Source organism: Callorhinus ursinus, unplaced genomic scaffold (genome assembly GCF_003265705.2).
Source record: "Callorhinus ursinus isolate GAN/ISIS: 27379988/994484 unplaced genomic scaffold, GSC_fseal_2.0 scaffold8, whole genome shotgun sequence".
In the NCBI taxonomy this organism is placed as follows: Eukaryota; Metazoa; Chordata; class Mammalia; order Carnivora; family Otariidae; genus Callorhinus; species Callorhinus ursinus.
The window spans coordinates 45,609,896-45,624,624 of NW_027397070.1; the positions used below are offsets into that span (position 1 = coordinate 45,609,896).

General features: G+C 46.9%; 2 protein-coding genes across 8 annotated transcripts in view; one reads left to right on the forward strand and one right to left on the reverse strand.

Moving 5' to 3' along the window:
- HEATR4 (HEAT repeat containing 4) overlaps positions 1-14,729 on the reverse strand; it is a 34,992-nt gene that overhangs the window by 7,174 nt on the left and 13,089 nt on the right. Inside the window, exons 9-15 of one of the 2 annotated variants that reach the window (XM_073895523.1) lie at positions 12,456-12,574; positions 11,584-11,764; positions 10,955-11,024; positions 9,714-9,903; positions 8,328-8,406; positions 7,442-7,601; positions 5,807-5,865 (exon numbers count right to left, since the gene is read on the reverse strand). In XM_073895523.1, coding sequence (XP_073751624.1) covers positions 5,807-5,865; positions 7,442-7,601; positions 8,328-8,406; positions 9,714-9,903; positions 10,955-11,024; positions 11,584-11,764; positions 12,456-12,574 — 858 coding nt within the window. Of the gene's footprint in view, positions 1-5,806; positions 5,866-7,361; positions 7,602-8,327; positions 8,407-9,713; positions 9,904-10,954; positions 11,025-11,583; positions 11,765-12,455; positions 12,575-14,729 lie in introns of those variants that run through there. The other variant, XM_073895522.1, reaches the window with a different exon arrangement.
- The window catches only part of RIOX1 (ribosomal oxygenase 1), a 31,763-nt gene continuing 20,633 nt past the window's right edge, over positions 3,600-14,729 (forward strand). For 4 of the 6 annotated variants that reach the window (XM_073895526.1, XM_073895528.1, XM_073895527.1 and 1 more), the window contains exons 1-2: positions 3,600-6,094; positions 6,522-7,323. In XM_073895526.1, coding sequence (XP_073751627.1) covers positions 3,655-5,658 — 2,004 coding nt within the window. In that variant the 5' untranslated portion in view covers positions 3,600-3,654 and the 3' untranslated portion in view covers positions 5,659-6,094; positions 6,522-7,323. Of the gene's footprint in view, positions 6,095-6,521; positions 7,687-14,729 lie in introns of those variants that run through there. The other 2 variants (XM_025869699.2, XM_073895524.1) reach the window with 2 other exon arrangements.

Here is a 14,729-nt window from a genome sequence, read left to right on the forward strand (position 1 = left end):
GATGCTGCCTGATTCATAAATTGTTAAATAAAGCCAATTAGGTCTTCAAATGTATTCAAATTTTGTTTTTTAACAGTATGGATGGATGTATGGTTAGACAGGTATACACACACACATTATACATACGTAAATGTCCCCCGAATGGGATCCTACTACAATACTTATTTTGTCTTTTATTTCCCCAGCCAGTGATACATTAAGAACATTACTCCATGTCATTCAATTGTATTTCTGAAGATGGTTATTAGTATCTGCTCTTAGAGTGAGAACTAAGTAGCACCACAGGAAAAGTGATGAAATTTAAAATAAGTCAGGCTCCAAAAGATGCCTCTCAGTCACAAGGGAATCTCTAAAACAGATAGCAACAACATTCTTTGAGGAAATCACAAAATATTGAAAAAAGAAAAAGATGAGGTCACAGGAAGGACTGGGAGGAGGAGATGTTTGTACCGGATGTAGAAAAGATACATTCACAGCCCCCTCCTAGCTGAGTTTATAACCCAGCTTTGTGAGCCGAGGAGAACAGCTCATCCCCCTAGTTCACTGCAGGATGTGTATTGAAAACCACTCCCTCTGAAAAGGCAATTAAAACTCCCAGTGACAAACCAGACCTGCCCTCTTCAACATTTCCCCAAGGGATCTGATATTACGGCCTTGCCAGCGCACACAGCCGGTGTGTCAGTTAGGAAGAGGGCTGCCCCTCCTGCTGTCCTTTCTAGACACTGCAGCCCTAAACTAGGGTACAGGAGTTGGGAGACTATCATTTCGTATCAGCTCATACTGCTCCCCCCACCCCACCCTAGCTCATACTTCGATTCCTGGTCTGTTCCTCACACGATGGACTTGTCTGATATGATTTACTTAAATTTCCACGGAACATATGCAAAAATAATCTTAATCTCCACATCCCCACACCCCACTCCAAGGTCCCCCAAACCAGGCTAGGGGCACACAAGCCATCTTACAGGGCTTTGCTCCATAATAATAAATTATTATTACTATAGCTATCATTTTTTTTAAAGATTTTATTTATTTATTTGAGAGAGAGAGAATGAGAGATAGAGAGCATGAGAGGGGAGAAGGTCAGAGGGAGAAGCAGGCTCCCCGCTGAGCCGGGAGCCCGATGTGGGACTCGATCCCGGGACTCCGGGATCATGACCTGAGCCGAAGGCAGTCGCTTAACCAACTGAGCCACCCAGGCGCCCATAGCTATCATTTTTTAAGAGTTTAGCTCTGTACCAGACCCTGTGCTAAGTGCCTTAGATGCATTATTTTATCCTTACAACAACTCATTGAAGAAGTCGGTTCAGGAGAGCCTGGGTGGCTCAGTCGTTAAGTGTCTGCCTTTGGCTCGGGTCATGATCACGGGGTCCTGGGATCAAGCCCCACATCAGGCTCCCTGCTCGGTGGGAAGTCTGCTTCTCCCTCTCCCACTCCCCCTGCTTGTGTTCCCTCTCTCGCTGTCTCTCTCTGACAAATAAATAAATAAAATCTTAAAAAAAAGAAGTAGGTTCAATTATTATTCCCATTTTACAGATGAGATTACTGAGACCAGAGAGAGTAACTTGACTCAGCTAATGCCGCAGATAATGAGTGAGAAGGAATCAATTCTAGTTGGTCTGCTTCCCGCAAACATTTCCTGTGCACCTCCTGTATGAAAGGCAGTATACTAAACTCAAGAGAAAAAGGCATACAACAGTCCTTTCTTTGAAATCCCACCATCCTTGAAAGAGTTTAGGAAGGAAAATGACAAGTACATAATATACCAATACAAGGCACAAGGTGCTAAGTTCACGTGAAAGTTCAAAGTTCTCTTGCGATTAGAGAGATGCGAGGGCCTTTGAGGAGGAGATGGAATGTGAAATGGGCTTTAATAAGGGTTTTCACAAAAGACATTTGGAGGACAGCATTTAGGGGAAACAGCATGAGTAAAGAAAGGTATGGCGAACACAGGCAAGGAACAGCAAATAGTTAAACTTCTAGAAGTAGAGCTTAGGGGAATTGTGACTGATAAAGCTGTGACATTACGTGACTTCAGAACCTAGCTGAGGAGCTCAGATTAGTCGATGGAGTACCAGATGGGTTTTGAGTGAGGTAATGGCAAATCTGGGGCCACAATTTGAGAAAATTTGTTGCTATCTGTGTTATAAACTGGCATAGGGAGGATCAAAGTTAGAGACCAGTTGGGAAACTACTTATAATAGACCAAGGTTTCTTAGTCTCAGCACTAGGCACTAGTGACATTCTGGGTCAGATAAATATCTGGTGGGGGAGAGTGTCCTTTGCACTGCAGGTGTTTAACAGCATGTCTGGCCTCTACCCACTGCATATTTTAACATTCCGCCCCATCCCCAGTGTTTCCTGGGAGGCAAAATCACCCCATTTGAGGACCACTGTATTAGACCATATTACAGTCAGAAATTTAAAAAGGTGAATGTGACACGTGGACAGGGGTAAAACATAAAAGCTTTGGCAAGTGTTTGGATAGGAGTGTGACTGAAGAGGATGGAAGGATCGAACAGATGTAGTCTAACATACTCCTAATTGCTTGCAAAACTGTAAATTCTTCAGAAGGGCAATTTGGTAAACCCTTTTGAAGGGAGTTTGGTAAAACGTATTAACAATCACAAAAGCTATCTTGCCCTTTGACCCAGCAATTCCATTCCTGGGAATTTATCTCAGATGATTCAAATGAAGACACAATCTTCATGTACAAAGCAACAATATTTACAGAGAATAGTGACCTTGCTGTTCTCAACAATTGCACCCTCATGCCTACCACATTTAATAGTGCCTGTTAAATGAGAGCGTCAGATTTAAGAGGTCAGTTTAAGATTCAGAGAAGGTGTGATCGAAGATTCTGAGGAGAGAAGTCGCAGCTAATGAAACAAAACCTCAGATGGGGTGGAAAGGGTAGATATCAAGAACGCACGTAGAAACGCTTATAACTTCTTTCCCATATCATAGAGGGCAATGACTCAGATTTTGTATATCCTTTTTTTTTTTTAAGGTAGGCTCCACCCCCAACGTGGGGCTTGAACTCACAACTCTGAGATCAAGGATCACACGCTCTGCTCTACATTCGGAGCCGGCCAGGGGCTCCCCCCACCCTCAAAAGACGGAGATTTTTGTATTGGTCAAAGGAAAGAAGGAAATTAGGGGGTCAATCAGTGACGTCATCTGCTGAGAAAGAAGACCCGGTGGACCCGAGGTTTGAACTTTGCCCGAGGAATCTCGATCTTTGCCCAAGAACATTCCTCGAAAATAGGAATTGTGCGCGTTCCCGTGCAAAGTTGGGGGAGAACACGCTGTTCAGAAATGAGGACGTCCTAGGGAACACCCCAATATACAGAGATTAAAGAAGAAGTGTTAAATAAGTAGACAACTTTCTTTCTCCCGGAGTCCCCAGCAAATTCGTTTTTAAATTGCCCTGCAAATATGGAACCCTTGCTAATTCGGCAGGGACACCACTATTCTGGTGAGAAGCCGAGTATTGTCAGCCGGGCGAGCGGGAGGCGCCGGGTGGAAGAATGGCAGGCGTGGCCAACCCGGAGGCGGCTGGAGGCCGCGCCCCCTTCCCAGAGTGCCCTGCAGCGGCTCCCAGCGAGATCCCTTTTCTGCCCAGCCCGGCCAGCCTCGGAAGGGGCTCCCGCCATGGACGGGGTCCGGGCTAGCACGGGGCTGTTGAGGCGCGGGAGGTTGAGACGCCGGCGCCAGCCGCAGCCGCATAGCGGGTCGGTCCTGGCCCTGCCCCTAAGGCCCAGGAAGATCCGAAGGCAGCTAAGGAGAAGCGTGGCGTCCCGCATGGCCGCACTGAGGGCCCAGACGCTGCCCAGCGAGGACTCGGAGGACTCGAGGGTGGAGTCGACGGTCGACGATCCGGGGGACCCGCTGCCTGGTGGGGCGGCGGCCATCCCCGATGCGGCCCGGCGGGAGCCGTATGGCCACCTGGGGCCTGCAGAGCTGCTGGAGGCCTCGCCCGCGGCCCGCTCCCTCCAGACACCCCGCTCCCTGGTGGAGGCGCAGACCCCGCCGGCCCGCCTGGTGGAGGCGCAGACCCCGCCGGCCCGCCTGGTGGAGGCGCCCGCCCTGCCCGCGCGCCTGGTGCCGGCTTCCGCGCCGCCCGCGCGCCTGGTGGAGGTGCCCGCCGCGCCGGCCCGCGTGGTAGAATCCTCGGCCCTGCTGTGCAATGCCCAGCACTTGGCGGCCGCCCCGCAGTCCGTGGCCCCCGCCACAATGCCGGGGCCGCAGGTGGACAGCACGGGCGGGGAGCTGGCCTGGGACTCCCCGCTGCAGCGCGTCCTGGCCGAGCTGAACCGCATCCCCAGCAGCCGGCGGCGGGCAGCGCGCCTCTTCGAGTGGCTCATCTCGCCCATGCCGCCCGACCATTTCTACCGGCGCCTGTGGGAGCGGGAGGCGGTGCTGGTGCGGCGGCAGGACCACGCCTACTACCAGGGGCTTTTCTCCACCGCAGATCTGGACTCCATGCTGCGCCACGAGGAGGTGCAGTTCGGACAGCACCTGGACGCCGCTCGCTACGTCAACGGGCGGCGCGAGACCCTCAACCCGCCCGGCCGCGCGCTGCCCGCCGCCGCCTGGTCTCTGTACCAGGCCGGCTGCTCCCTGCGCCTCCTCTGTCCGCAGGCTTTCTCGACCACCGTGTGGCAGTTTTTGGCTGTGCTCCAGGAGCAGTTTGGAAGCATGGCAGGCTCCAACATTTACCTCACGCCCCCCAACTCGCAGGGCTTTGCCCCCCACTACGACGACATCGAGGCTTTTGTGCTGCAGCTGGAAGGTAGGAAACTCTGGCGCGTGTACCGACCCCGGGTCCCGACGGAGGAGCTGGCTCTGACCTCCAGTCCCAACTTCAGCCAGGACGACCTCGGTGAGCCGGTGCTGCAGACCGTGCTGGAACCTGGAGATTTGCTCTATTTTCCCCGGGGCTTCATTCACCAAGCCGAATGCCAGGATGGAGTGCACTCTCTGCACCTCACCTTGTCCACGTACCAGCGCAATACCTGGGGCGACTTCCTGGAGGCCGTACTGCCTTTGGCAGTGCAGGCTGCAATGGAAGAAAATGTGGAATTCCGAAGGGGTCTCCCCCGAGACTTCATGGATTACATGGGGGCCCAGCACTCGGATTCTAAGGATCCCCGAAGAACGGCTTTTATGGAGAAGGTGCGAGTCCTGGTTGCCCGCTTGGGACATTTTGCTCCTGTCGATGCTGTGGCTGACCAGCGAGCCAAAGACTTCATCCACGACTCTCTGCCCCCTGTGCTGACTGATAGGGAGAGGGCACTAAGTGTTTATGGGCTCCCAATTCGCTGGGAGGCTGGCGAACCTGTGAACGTGGGGGCCCAGTTGACAACAGAAACAGAAGTGCACATGCTTCAGGATGGGATAGCTCGGCTGGTGGGTGAGGGAGGCCATTTGTTTCTCTATTATACAGTGGAGAACTCCCGTGTTTATCATCTGGAAGAGCCCAAGTGCTTGGAGATATACCCTCAGCAAGCTGATGCCATGGAACTCTTGCTGCGCTCCTACCCAGAGTTTGTGAGAGTAGGGGACCTGCCCTGTGACACTGTGGAGGACCAGCTTTCCTTGGCAACCATGTTATATGACAAGGGGCTGCTGCTCACCAAGATGCCTCTAACCTGAACTAGTTTCTTGTTGACTGCTGGAAGCAAGACAGTGGTGATTCTCTTAACCACCATTACCACCTTTTTGGCAGGGGGCTGAGGGAGGGGTGAGGGGACTCATGTTCTTACCTTGAGAACCATTTACCTTTATGACTGCTTACATTTACCTTTATGACTGCTTTAATGTCACAAATTTCAGACGGTTTTCTAGGAATCACCACTTCATCTAAGCACAAAAGTAAAAGCAGAAGTTGGAGGTGGAAAAAGGAGCTCTTTCTGCAGAAGTAACTTTGATCCCTGATCATTTCAGAGCACCAGCCTCATCATCACCCCCAGGCTTCAGTGTACTGTGTAGCACTTGCTGTGTCATTCTGCTTTGAGACATTAGATGTTTTTATTTGGGATTTGCATCCTTCATTTGAGTTCTCTTTCCTCAGGTTGGGGGGAGGGCTGGGGTCAGTATCCTGTTTGTTACTATGAGTTTGTATGTTAGAAAATTTATTAAAGTGCCAAAGGATGTTTCTCTTAAGGCTAGATTATTATGTGACGTGTTTGAAGGAATTGGGTGGTGGGGGGTGTAGGGAAAATCTATAATGGCTGAGGTGAAAGGTAACTTGGGGTGGTTGTAGGATTGGGGCCAATTCTATAACTTCGGGGGTAATTTAATCATGCTACTTGAACCCCAAACATCACAATCCTATTGGAAAAGTTGAGTGTATTATGTTTTTGCTCAGTGCTTGTTTGCATCAGTAGCTGGCATTGCTCCCAAAGGGCAGCATGTCACCTACTTGTGCCTCAGTCAACCAACTTGTAGCAAGCTGGCCATGAAGGAAAGGAAGGCTGGTGTTCAAGTTACTTTCCACTCTCATTTTTTTCTGGCAGTTGGAGGAATCTTCCCCAAACCTGGCAAGTGACTTGTTCTCATGGTTGGTGGAAGAGAGCCTGGTGTACCAGAGAGAGCACTGGACTTGGAGCCAGAAGACCTGGGTTTGGGGTGGTGGCTGGTAGGCAGCTGACTGAATGATCTGAGGCTGCTGCTACGCCTGGGCACGCAGATTTTGTAAGTATATTTTGGTATAGCTTGATGTCTGCACTTCATTTAGGTTGTCTGGAACTTTTAAGATCCTATCACCATAACTGACAGGTGCAGCTATATAAGGTTGAGAACTTCATGAAGTTTTTTTTAAGTTGGGAAATCATGGGTATACATAAAGTGATAGCTTGTTCTCCAACCCCACTTTCCAGAGGTAACTACTATTAAAAGGTAAATTTAAAAGGCTTTGTTTTGATGCTTAATCAAACATAACAGTAGTTTTTGTGTTTTCCTAACCTCTCATTTTTTGACCTAATTTTCAAATCCATTCAATTAGAACTACCTCATTTTTTTTTTTTTTAAGATTTTATTTATTTATTTGACAGACAGAGACAGCGAGAGCAGGAACACAAGCAGAGGGAGAGGGGGAAGCAGGCTTCCCACTGAGCAGGGAGCCCGATGTGGGACTCGATCCCAGGACCCTGGGATCATGACCTGAGCCGAATGCAGCTGCTTAACAACTGAGCCACCCAGGCACCCATCATTCTTTTTTTTTTTTTTTTTTTTTAAGGGACAAAATAGCAAGTAAAAGCCAGGGAGCATACAGAAAAAAAATAAAAGGACTGAGAAGATGGTGGCCAAAAACGAAAGGTAGCAGCCTTTCCTGACTCTTCCTACAGGGCTAGAAACTAAACTCCCCAAATGTCCAGATCCCAGAAGAGGCTTGTTAAAGGAGTCAAGGCATACGACTCACCGCTTGGAAACCTACCCTGAAAAGTTTCTTGTAGAAAAGTATGGAGTTTCAGTGGTTTTTGCCCCTCCTTGGGTTGCAAGTAAACACGTTTTGTTTCTTCGTTCACTTTTCCTATGACCCTCTCTATCTTGAATATTTTCTGTGTCAGCAAGTCCTTTTGGCTTAGTGTTTGAATCTAGATCAAAAGAAATGATGTTAAAAAAACTATATTAGGCTGCAAATCATCAAAAACCATTAATAAAGTAACTTACTGCATTGTGCTTATTGGTATTAGGTGGTACAATCCCTCAGCATTCTTCTGATGTTGGTTGGACATTTTTTATACCCATTAATGAAAAATCTACTTTAGCTTTTTGGGCATGATGAAAGAAATGCTTGCTTTGTGTGAAGCTGGTTTTGTGAATTATATGAAGAAAGAATCTTATATTTTTAAAGTCTTTGTCCCTCTATTTCTTCATCTCATCAAACAGCTTTGAAAAATTAGAACCACCTGTTCAGCTAGAGCATTCCTTTGGTAAAACCGCAGTTTAGGGATTAAGGAAAGTTAAAAAGGAAAAAATCAAGGGGGCGAGCTCCAGTCACTCATTCCTTCTTTAGGTCTACTTATAAAAAAGAACAACTTGGGTTTAGTTGATGGTGGGGAGAAAATGGGAGGGGAAGGAAAAACAAGTATTTCAGAAATAATAACCCATTTTGAGGGTTACTTGATTGGGCTGGCAGGATTATTGTTTTTACTTTGTCTTTACTAGGATTTTGTGATGTGATTTTTGCATAAATGTTTTGTATCTTCAGAAAATACGGTAACTGTGTGGTTGTAGAAAGTATTTCTGTGATGGAGAAAAGGGTCTGAGGAACTCTTGAGAGTCCTGAATTTTCTCTTGAAAACATGGCTTGCACTTACCCTGTTCTTGATCTTCTGAAGTATTTCTTGGTTTCCTTCATTTTCTAAGTTGAGTATCTTCATTGCCTGGTGAATTTCCCTGAAAGATAAAAGGAACTTCTTAGATCATTCTTACCTTTTTTTTTTTTTTTTAAATTTAGGAAGTTGGGGGTGGGAAGGGCAGAGGGAGAGACAGAATTCTAAGCAGGCTTCACAACCTGAGCTGAAATCAAGAGTCAGATGCTTAACCAACCGAGCCACCGAGGTGTCCCAGATTGTTCTTACTCTTTTTTCTTCTTTTTTTTAAAGATTTTATTTATTTATTTTTGAGAGAGAGCGAGCTGGAGAGCAGGAGCCGGGGGGCGGGGGGGGGAGGGCAGAGGGAGAAGCAGACTCCTCACTGAGCAGGGAGCCCGATGTGGGACTCGATCCCAGGACCCTGGGATCATGACCTGAGCCGAAGGCAGACCCTTAGCTGACTGAGCCACCCAGGCGCCCCAGATCGTTCTTATTCTTAAAAAAAAAAAAAAAAAAAAAGCATAAGGGTAGAAAATAGAGGAGTAGGATCAATCAAGAATCCTAAATTCCAATCCCAATCCTAACTGCGGTTTTGCTAAGCTTTATCTGCAAAAATGGTATGATGCTTAGCTTATAAGGATGTTGTCTAGTTTTTAAGATGATATATTCGGGAAGATACTAATGGTACCATTTATTGAACACTTTTATAGTGGATGCTAGACATGTCATCCCTTTAATCATTGCCACAGACCCATAAGGCAGACAGTTATCTGCATTTGATATCTGAAAAAATGAGCTCAGAAAGTTTAAGTAGCTACCCATGTTCACACAGCTAGTGTATGCCTGAGCTGGGATTCAAACTCTGGTCTGTTTGACTCTTTTTTTTTTTTTTTTTTTTTTAAGATTTTATTTATTTATTTGACAGAGAGAGATAGAGAGCACAAGTAGGCAGAGTGGCAGGCAGAGGGAGAGGGAGAAGCAGGCTCTCTGCTGAGCAGGGAGCCGGACATGGGGCTCGATCCCAGGACCCTGGGATCATGACCTGAGCCGAAGGCAGCCACTTAACTGACTGAGCCACCCAGGCGCCCCTGGTCTGTTTGACTCTTAAAGCCTGTCATCACAGTAGGCACTTGATAAATGTTAGCTGAATAAATGAATCATTTAAAGCCACCTGGCATGGAGAACAGGAAGGTGAACTACATAACCTGACTTTTCATTCAATTTAGGCCAGTTTTTCTGTTACCCACTTAGGTAGGTAGGTGAATGGCACAGGTGAGCCTGTACGTAGAGCCATTAGGCATCCTGGAAAGGCAGGGATATATTCTGTTAAAAAGGATGGGAGAGTTCGCAGTACAAGAGGTTGTGGCAGGATTTAGGTTTACAGCTTACTTTAGAACAGCCTCATGGTTCTCTAGGAGCAGCGCATCTAGGAAGGTGTCTCTGACCCGGTCCCCTTGAAGATTGAGGGCTAGGATGCTACGGCAGGCTTCCAGTCGTACACCTGGTGACTCTTCATAATGGATGGCCCAGAGCAGGAGGTCTGTCAGCTGGGGACTCACCTGGCCAATCTGACCCAAAGCTGCAGAGATTAGAGGACAGCATATTCCACTGTCACTTAAGATGGAGTTGGCTGTATCCTAACATCCAGAAATGGCCTTATTAACAAATAACAGTAATAGTATGTAGACAGCTGCCTGCTAAATTAAGTATTGCAGACATTAAACTATTTTGCTAGTGTCTTCTCTTTTAGATGACAATTATCACTAGAATTTTAGGGATGGGTTAGAGTGGGACATCTCCAAGGGAGTCCTGTGGGGGGGGGGGGTCCATCCCCTCCGTGCCCATTAGGATGTGAGAATACACTGACTGACTGACTTATGTAGGGAATGAGACATGGGACAGAGAGCCCAGAGGACCAGCCTAGTCAAGGCAAGATAATGGGGAAAGGAGACACAACTACTTAACAGGTTTACCTAAAGCAAAGATGGTCAACGAGAGCAGGAATGCCAAAAATCCCTAAAAAGAAACTCTAGGGAAGTTTGAGGTCAGGGTTTTAAATCGGCAGCAATCCTAAGTCTGGTCTGACTTTTATTTTTTTTTTAAAGATTTTATTTATTTATTTGACAGAGAGACAGCGAGAGCAGGAACACAAGCAGGGGGAGGAGCAGAGGGAGAAGCAGGCTTCCCAGCTGAGCAGGGAGCAGGGAGCCCGATGCGGGGCTCGATCCCAGGACCCTGGGATCATGAGCTGAGCCGAAGGCAGACGCTTAACGACTGAGCCACCCAGGTGCCCCTGTCTGGTCTGACTTTTACAGGGTCCTGTAGTTGAGGCCTCCAGAGCAAGTGTATCCAATAGCAGATACATACTTAGAACTTAGTACTAAATCCGTTGGCAGGGACTGTCTTTTTAGCCCTTTGCCTTAACAGATTGACATAAACCTAGACTCAGAATCCTTAACGAAAAATTAAAAAGAAGAAAATAATCTTCAATTTCTCAGGCAAGAACTTCTGAGAAGGTGTAACCATCTCTTCCCCTACATTCTGTCCCCTTCCTAGGGAGAGTCTGGGGATTTATACCAGCATGTGAGAAGGTATTTGAGGTTGAAAAGCTGGTGCCACTCCCATACTACCTTGAATGGCAAATGCCTTGATTTTCCAGTAAGGATCCCTCTGTATCAGATTCAAAAGGCATTCAAGGACCTGGGATGAATAAAAGGGCAGTGTTGAGTGGAGAGAATCAGAGTAAGAATGAACCAGAGGCAGGGACCCCTCTTATCTCTAAACCTTGCTATCACTGAAAAATGGGCTTCTATCAATTCTAGTGACAAATGAGCTGGAAGCTGAAGTACTAGCCTGCACACATAGTGTATTAGCTGAATTATCTCCTATCTAGATTGATTTTCCTCAACCCATAGTTCTGTGGTCATACAGGCTTCTTTAGAACACCTCCAATCAGGTTTTCCCCTAATAGGGATTGTAACTCCATTCACTGGAGTTGATCCTAAAGCCCATAACTGAGGTGAGAACAAGATTCAGGATTCAAGGATGTGCTCTAGAGTTAAGTCTTGTGCTCCCTGGGAGCTAAATGTGGTCCTAACTGACTCATTGAATGTGGCCAATCTACCCCCTCACCTTCCCGGTTCTGATCTTTCATTCTGTGTGTCCACAGAATGGTGAGTGTAGTAGGCACAAGGGAAGCTCAGGGTAATGCCCTCTTCAGGTTAATCAGGTAGGATGGGAATGTGTTTCTTTGACTCACCATCTTATCGCGGATCTGCAGGGCACCTGCTGCCAAACAGGCTGCCCGCCGAACTGCCATGAAGTCATCAGAGAAGCAGCTCAGGAAGCTTGGGAGAAGCCTGGCAGTCATGACCTTGAGCCCACCAATCAGGGAGAGAGCTTCCACGCGCTCCTGGAAATTTCCTTGACTCAGCTTGACTCTGGAAGGCACAAGTGCTTTTATTTTCCTTCCTTAAACTTTGGCATTCCCACCACCACCACCAGTAATGCCCTCAAAATAAAATCCAACGTCTGTAGGCTCTCCATTATCCATTCCCACCCTTTCCTAGTCAGCCTTATGCCATGAGGTTAAGTTTCACTGGGGAGAGATCGCAACTGTCTTATTTCAACCCCTATTACTAGCATATGCTGGGCACTAAACGATGTTGAATGGCTCCATAAAGGAAACTTTCATGTAGCTCTTGCTACAGTCAAGTTCTCTTCACTGTCCTCACATGTGCCACCCTCATTTTTGTATTTGTATTCGGCTGCCAGCCTGGAATGTCTTTCCTTCTCTCTGCCTATGTAGTCTAATCCATCCTCCCTGAAAGTTGACCTTACAAAGCATTTGTGTATCTTGCCTATATAATCAGAATCATGTCATACTTTTGAACTCTCAAACATCCAAAACAGTGCTTAACACCTAATGGGCACTCTGATTCTTTCCTTAGCCACATTGTTAGTGTCTATAGGGACTGGTAATTTTTTATTTTTAAAATAATCCTGCAGTGGGACCCCGTACAATGCTGAGCATACGAAGCAGCTCAACAGATGCTGGCTGCCTGGATCCCAGGCTTCCTAAACACTTAAGAAGAGAAAAGTTTCCCTGAGTTCATGTTAACTAGGTTTTACCTGATGGTATTGTACACCTCTTTCCCAAAGCTCATTCGCCCCAGAGCTTGGGCAGCTGCACGTCTTACTTCCTTATTCCAGTCACTCAGCATCATCTGGATCAACTTATGTTTCATATCCTATAAATAGGAGTAATAATTAGCTGCCATTTATTGAATATCAGTTTTGTGCTTGGTACTGTGCCAGGTGTTTTTACCCATCACTTAATCCTCCCAAACAGTCCAATGAAGCAGATTACCATTTACAGATGACAGAAGGGAGGCTTAGGTTTACTTGCCCAAGATTAACCTGCTGGATGCTAGAGCCAGGACTCAAGACCCAGTCTGTTTTATAAGCTTTCTGCTTTAAACTGCTATACTATGTCAGGACCAATGTTATCTGTACTTGAGGGACTTAACATTTGATGATTATACACTAATAAGGTGATGCTCATCCCAGTTTGCCTGGGACTTTTCTGGTTTTAGGACTAAAACTCATGTCCTGGACAAACCAGGACAGTTGGCCACCCTATATATTAGTACTTCATTCAGAAGGGAAGAGACCAAGATGACTACAGTTGTAGTTCTTCACTGTGTCAATGTGCTCAAGCTATTCTCCCTGCCTGAAACATCTCTCTTCCACCTCTGCGTGGTGGAATGTTTTTCCCTACTCTTTTAGGATTTCTCTCAGAAAGCATCTCTGTGAACTCTCCTCTGCCCTCTGTAAGCATAGGAAATCCCCATAATGCTTTACAGCTGCCTCTGTTACAGCTATTTATAACATTTACCAAGAAAAGAGTATTTTTGCATCCCTAATGCTGGCATAGTGCTGAGCATGTAGGATGTGGTCAGACACTGCTTACTGAATGAGTAGAGGGACTGATGGACATGGTGCCTTTCATTCCAGCAGCCTGACGTGAAGTTGTCATCTTTGCCAGGTCAGTCCCCTGCCTGCTCTGCATGTCTTTTTATTTTCAGTTGGCAATCCTGAGTGACAGGTGCTAAGGAGGTGAATGTGCAAATGAATAAGATGTTAAAATGCAGATTCTGATTGAGTGAGCCTGAGGTGAGATTCTGCCCTTCTCACAAGCTCCCAGGTGAAGACTGTGCTGCTTGCTGGTCAGGACTTAAGAGGAAGGGTCCCTGGCAACTGGGTCAGAATTAACTCAGACTAAAACATCTTCAGATGATTATACTGAATGACCAGATTTTGTGCTTTCTGCTCAAAATGTGAGGGTCCAAGGGTGGAGGGTGTTAACTTCTCATGAGAACGGCGGTGTTCTGGGCCATTTTGGAGGTACTCGGTATTAGAAGGAAAAGATATAGTGGCACATAGGAAGAAGGGGAAGCCCCCATTTAGACAGCTGAAGATGATTTAAAAATAATGGCAAGAAGCAAGTCAAGTGAAAGCTCAAATGATGGTCAAGGTTTCCTCCACCTGGAAGTCCCTCTTATGTTCTGTCCAAGTCTTGCCTAGCTGTTCCACACTCCTTCCCAGAACTCTGATAGGTTCAGCCTACACTAATGTCTCTCTCTGAAAAGTTATAAGAGCGTACTGTACATTTATCACTTGTCCTTGAATCATTTGTGTATGTTAGTATTGTTATTCCAACTATAATGTCAGCCTTTTTGAAGTAGGGACTGTGTTTTATACCTTCTCTGTGTGCTGAACACTCAGAGCCAACATAGACACTAAGTATGGTTGGGTTGTTGGATAGTTTAAGTCAGTGCTTCTCAAACTATCTGGTGAAGGACCAGTTTTGGCAGGGGCGGGGGGTGGTGGTGAGGAATGTTATTGGCCGGTACTTACACAGTACATTCATGGTTTTTTGTTGTTTTTTTTATTTTATTTTATTTATTTATTTGAGAGAGAGAGAGAGTACATGAAGGGGGGGAAGGTCAGAGAGAGAAGCAGACTCCCTGCCGAGCAGGGAGCCCGATGCGGGACTCGATCCCGGGACTCCAGGATCATGACCTGAGCCGAAGGCAGTCGCTTAACCAACTGAGCCACCCAGGCGCCCCAGTACATTCATTTTTTTTTTTAAAGATTTATTTATTATTTATTTTGAGAGAGTGAGAATGAGAGAGAGAGAGCACGAGAGGGAAGAGGGTCAGAGGGAGAAGCAGACTCCCTGCCGAGCAGGGAGCCCGATGCGGGACTCGATCCCGGGACTCCAGGATTATGACCCGAGCCGAAGGCAGTCGCTTAACCAACTGAGCCACCCAGGCGCCCCCCCAGTACATTCATGGTAAGGCAATGTCAAAGTACTATAAAAGTTTCTAAATTTTCCTAGGG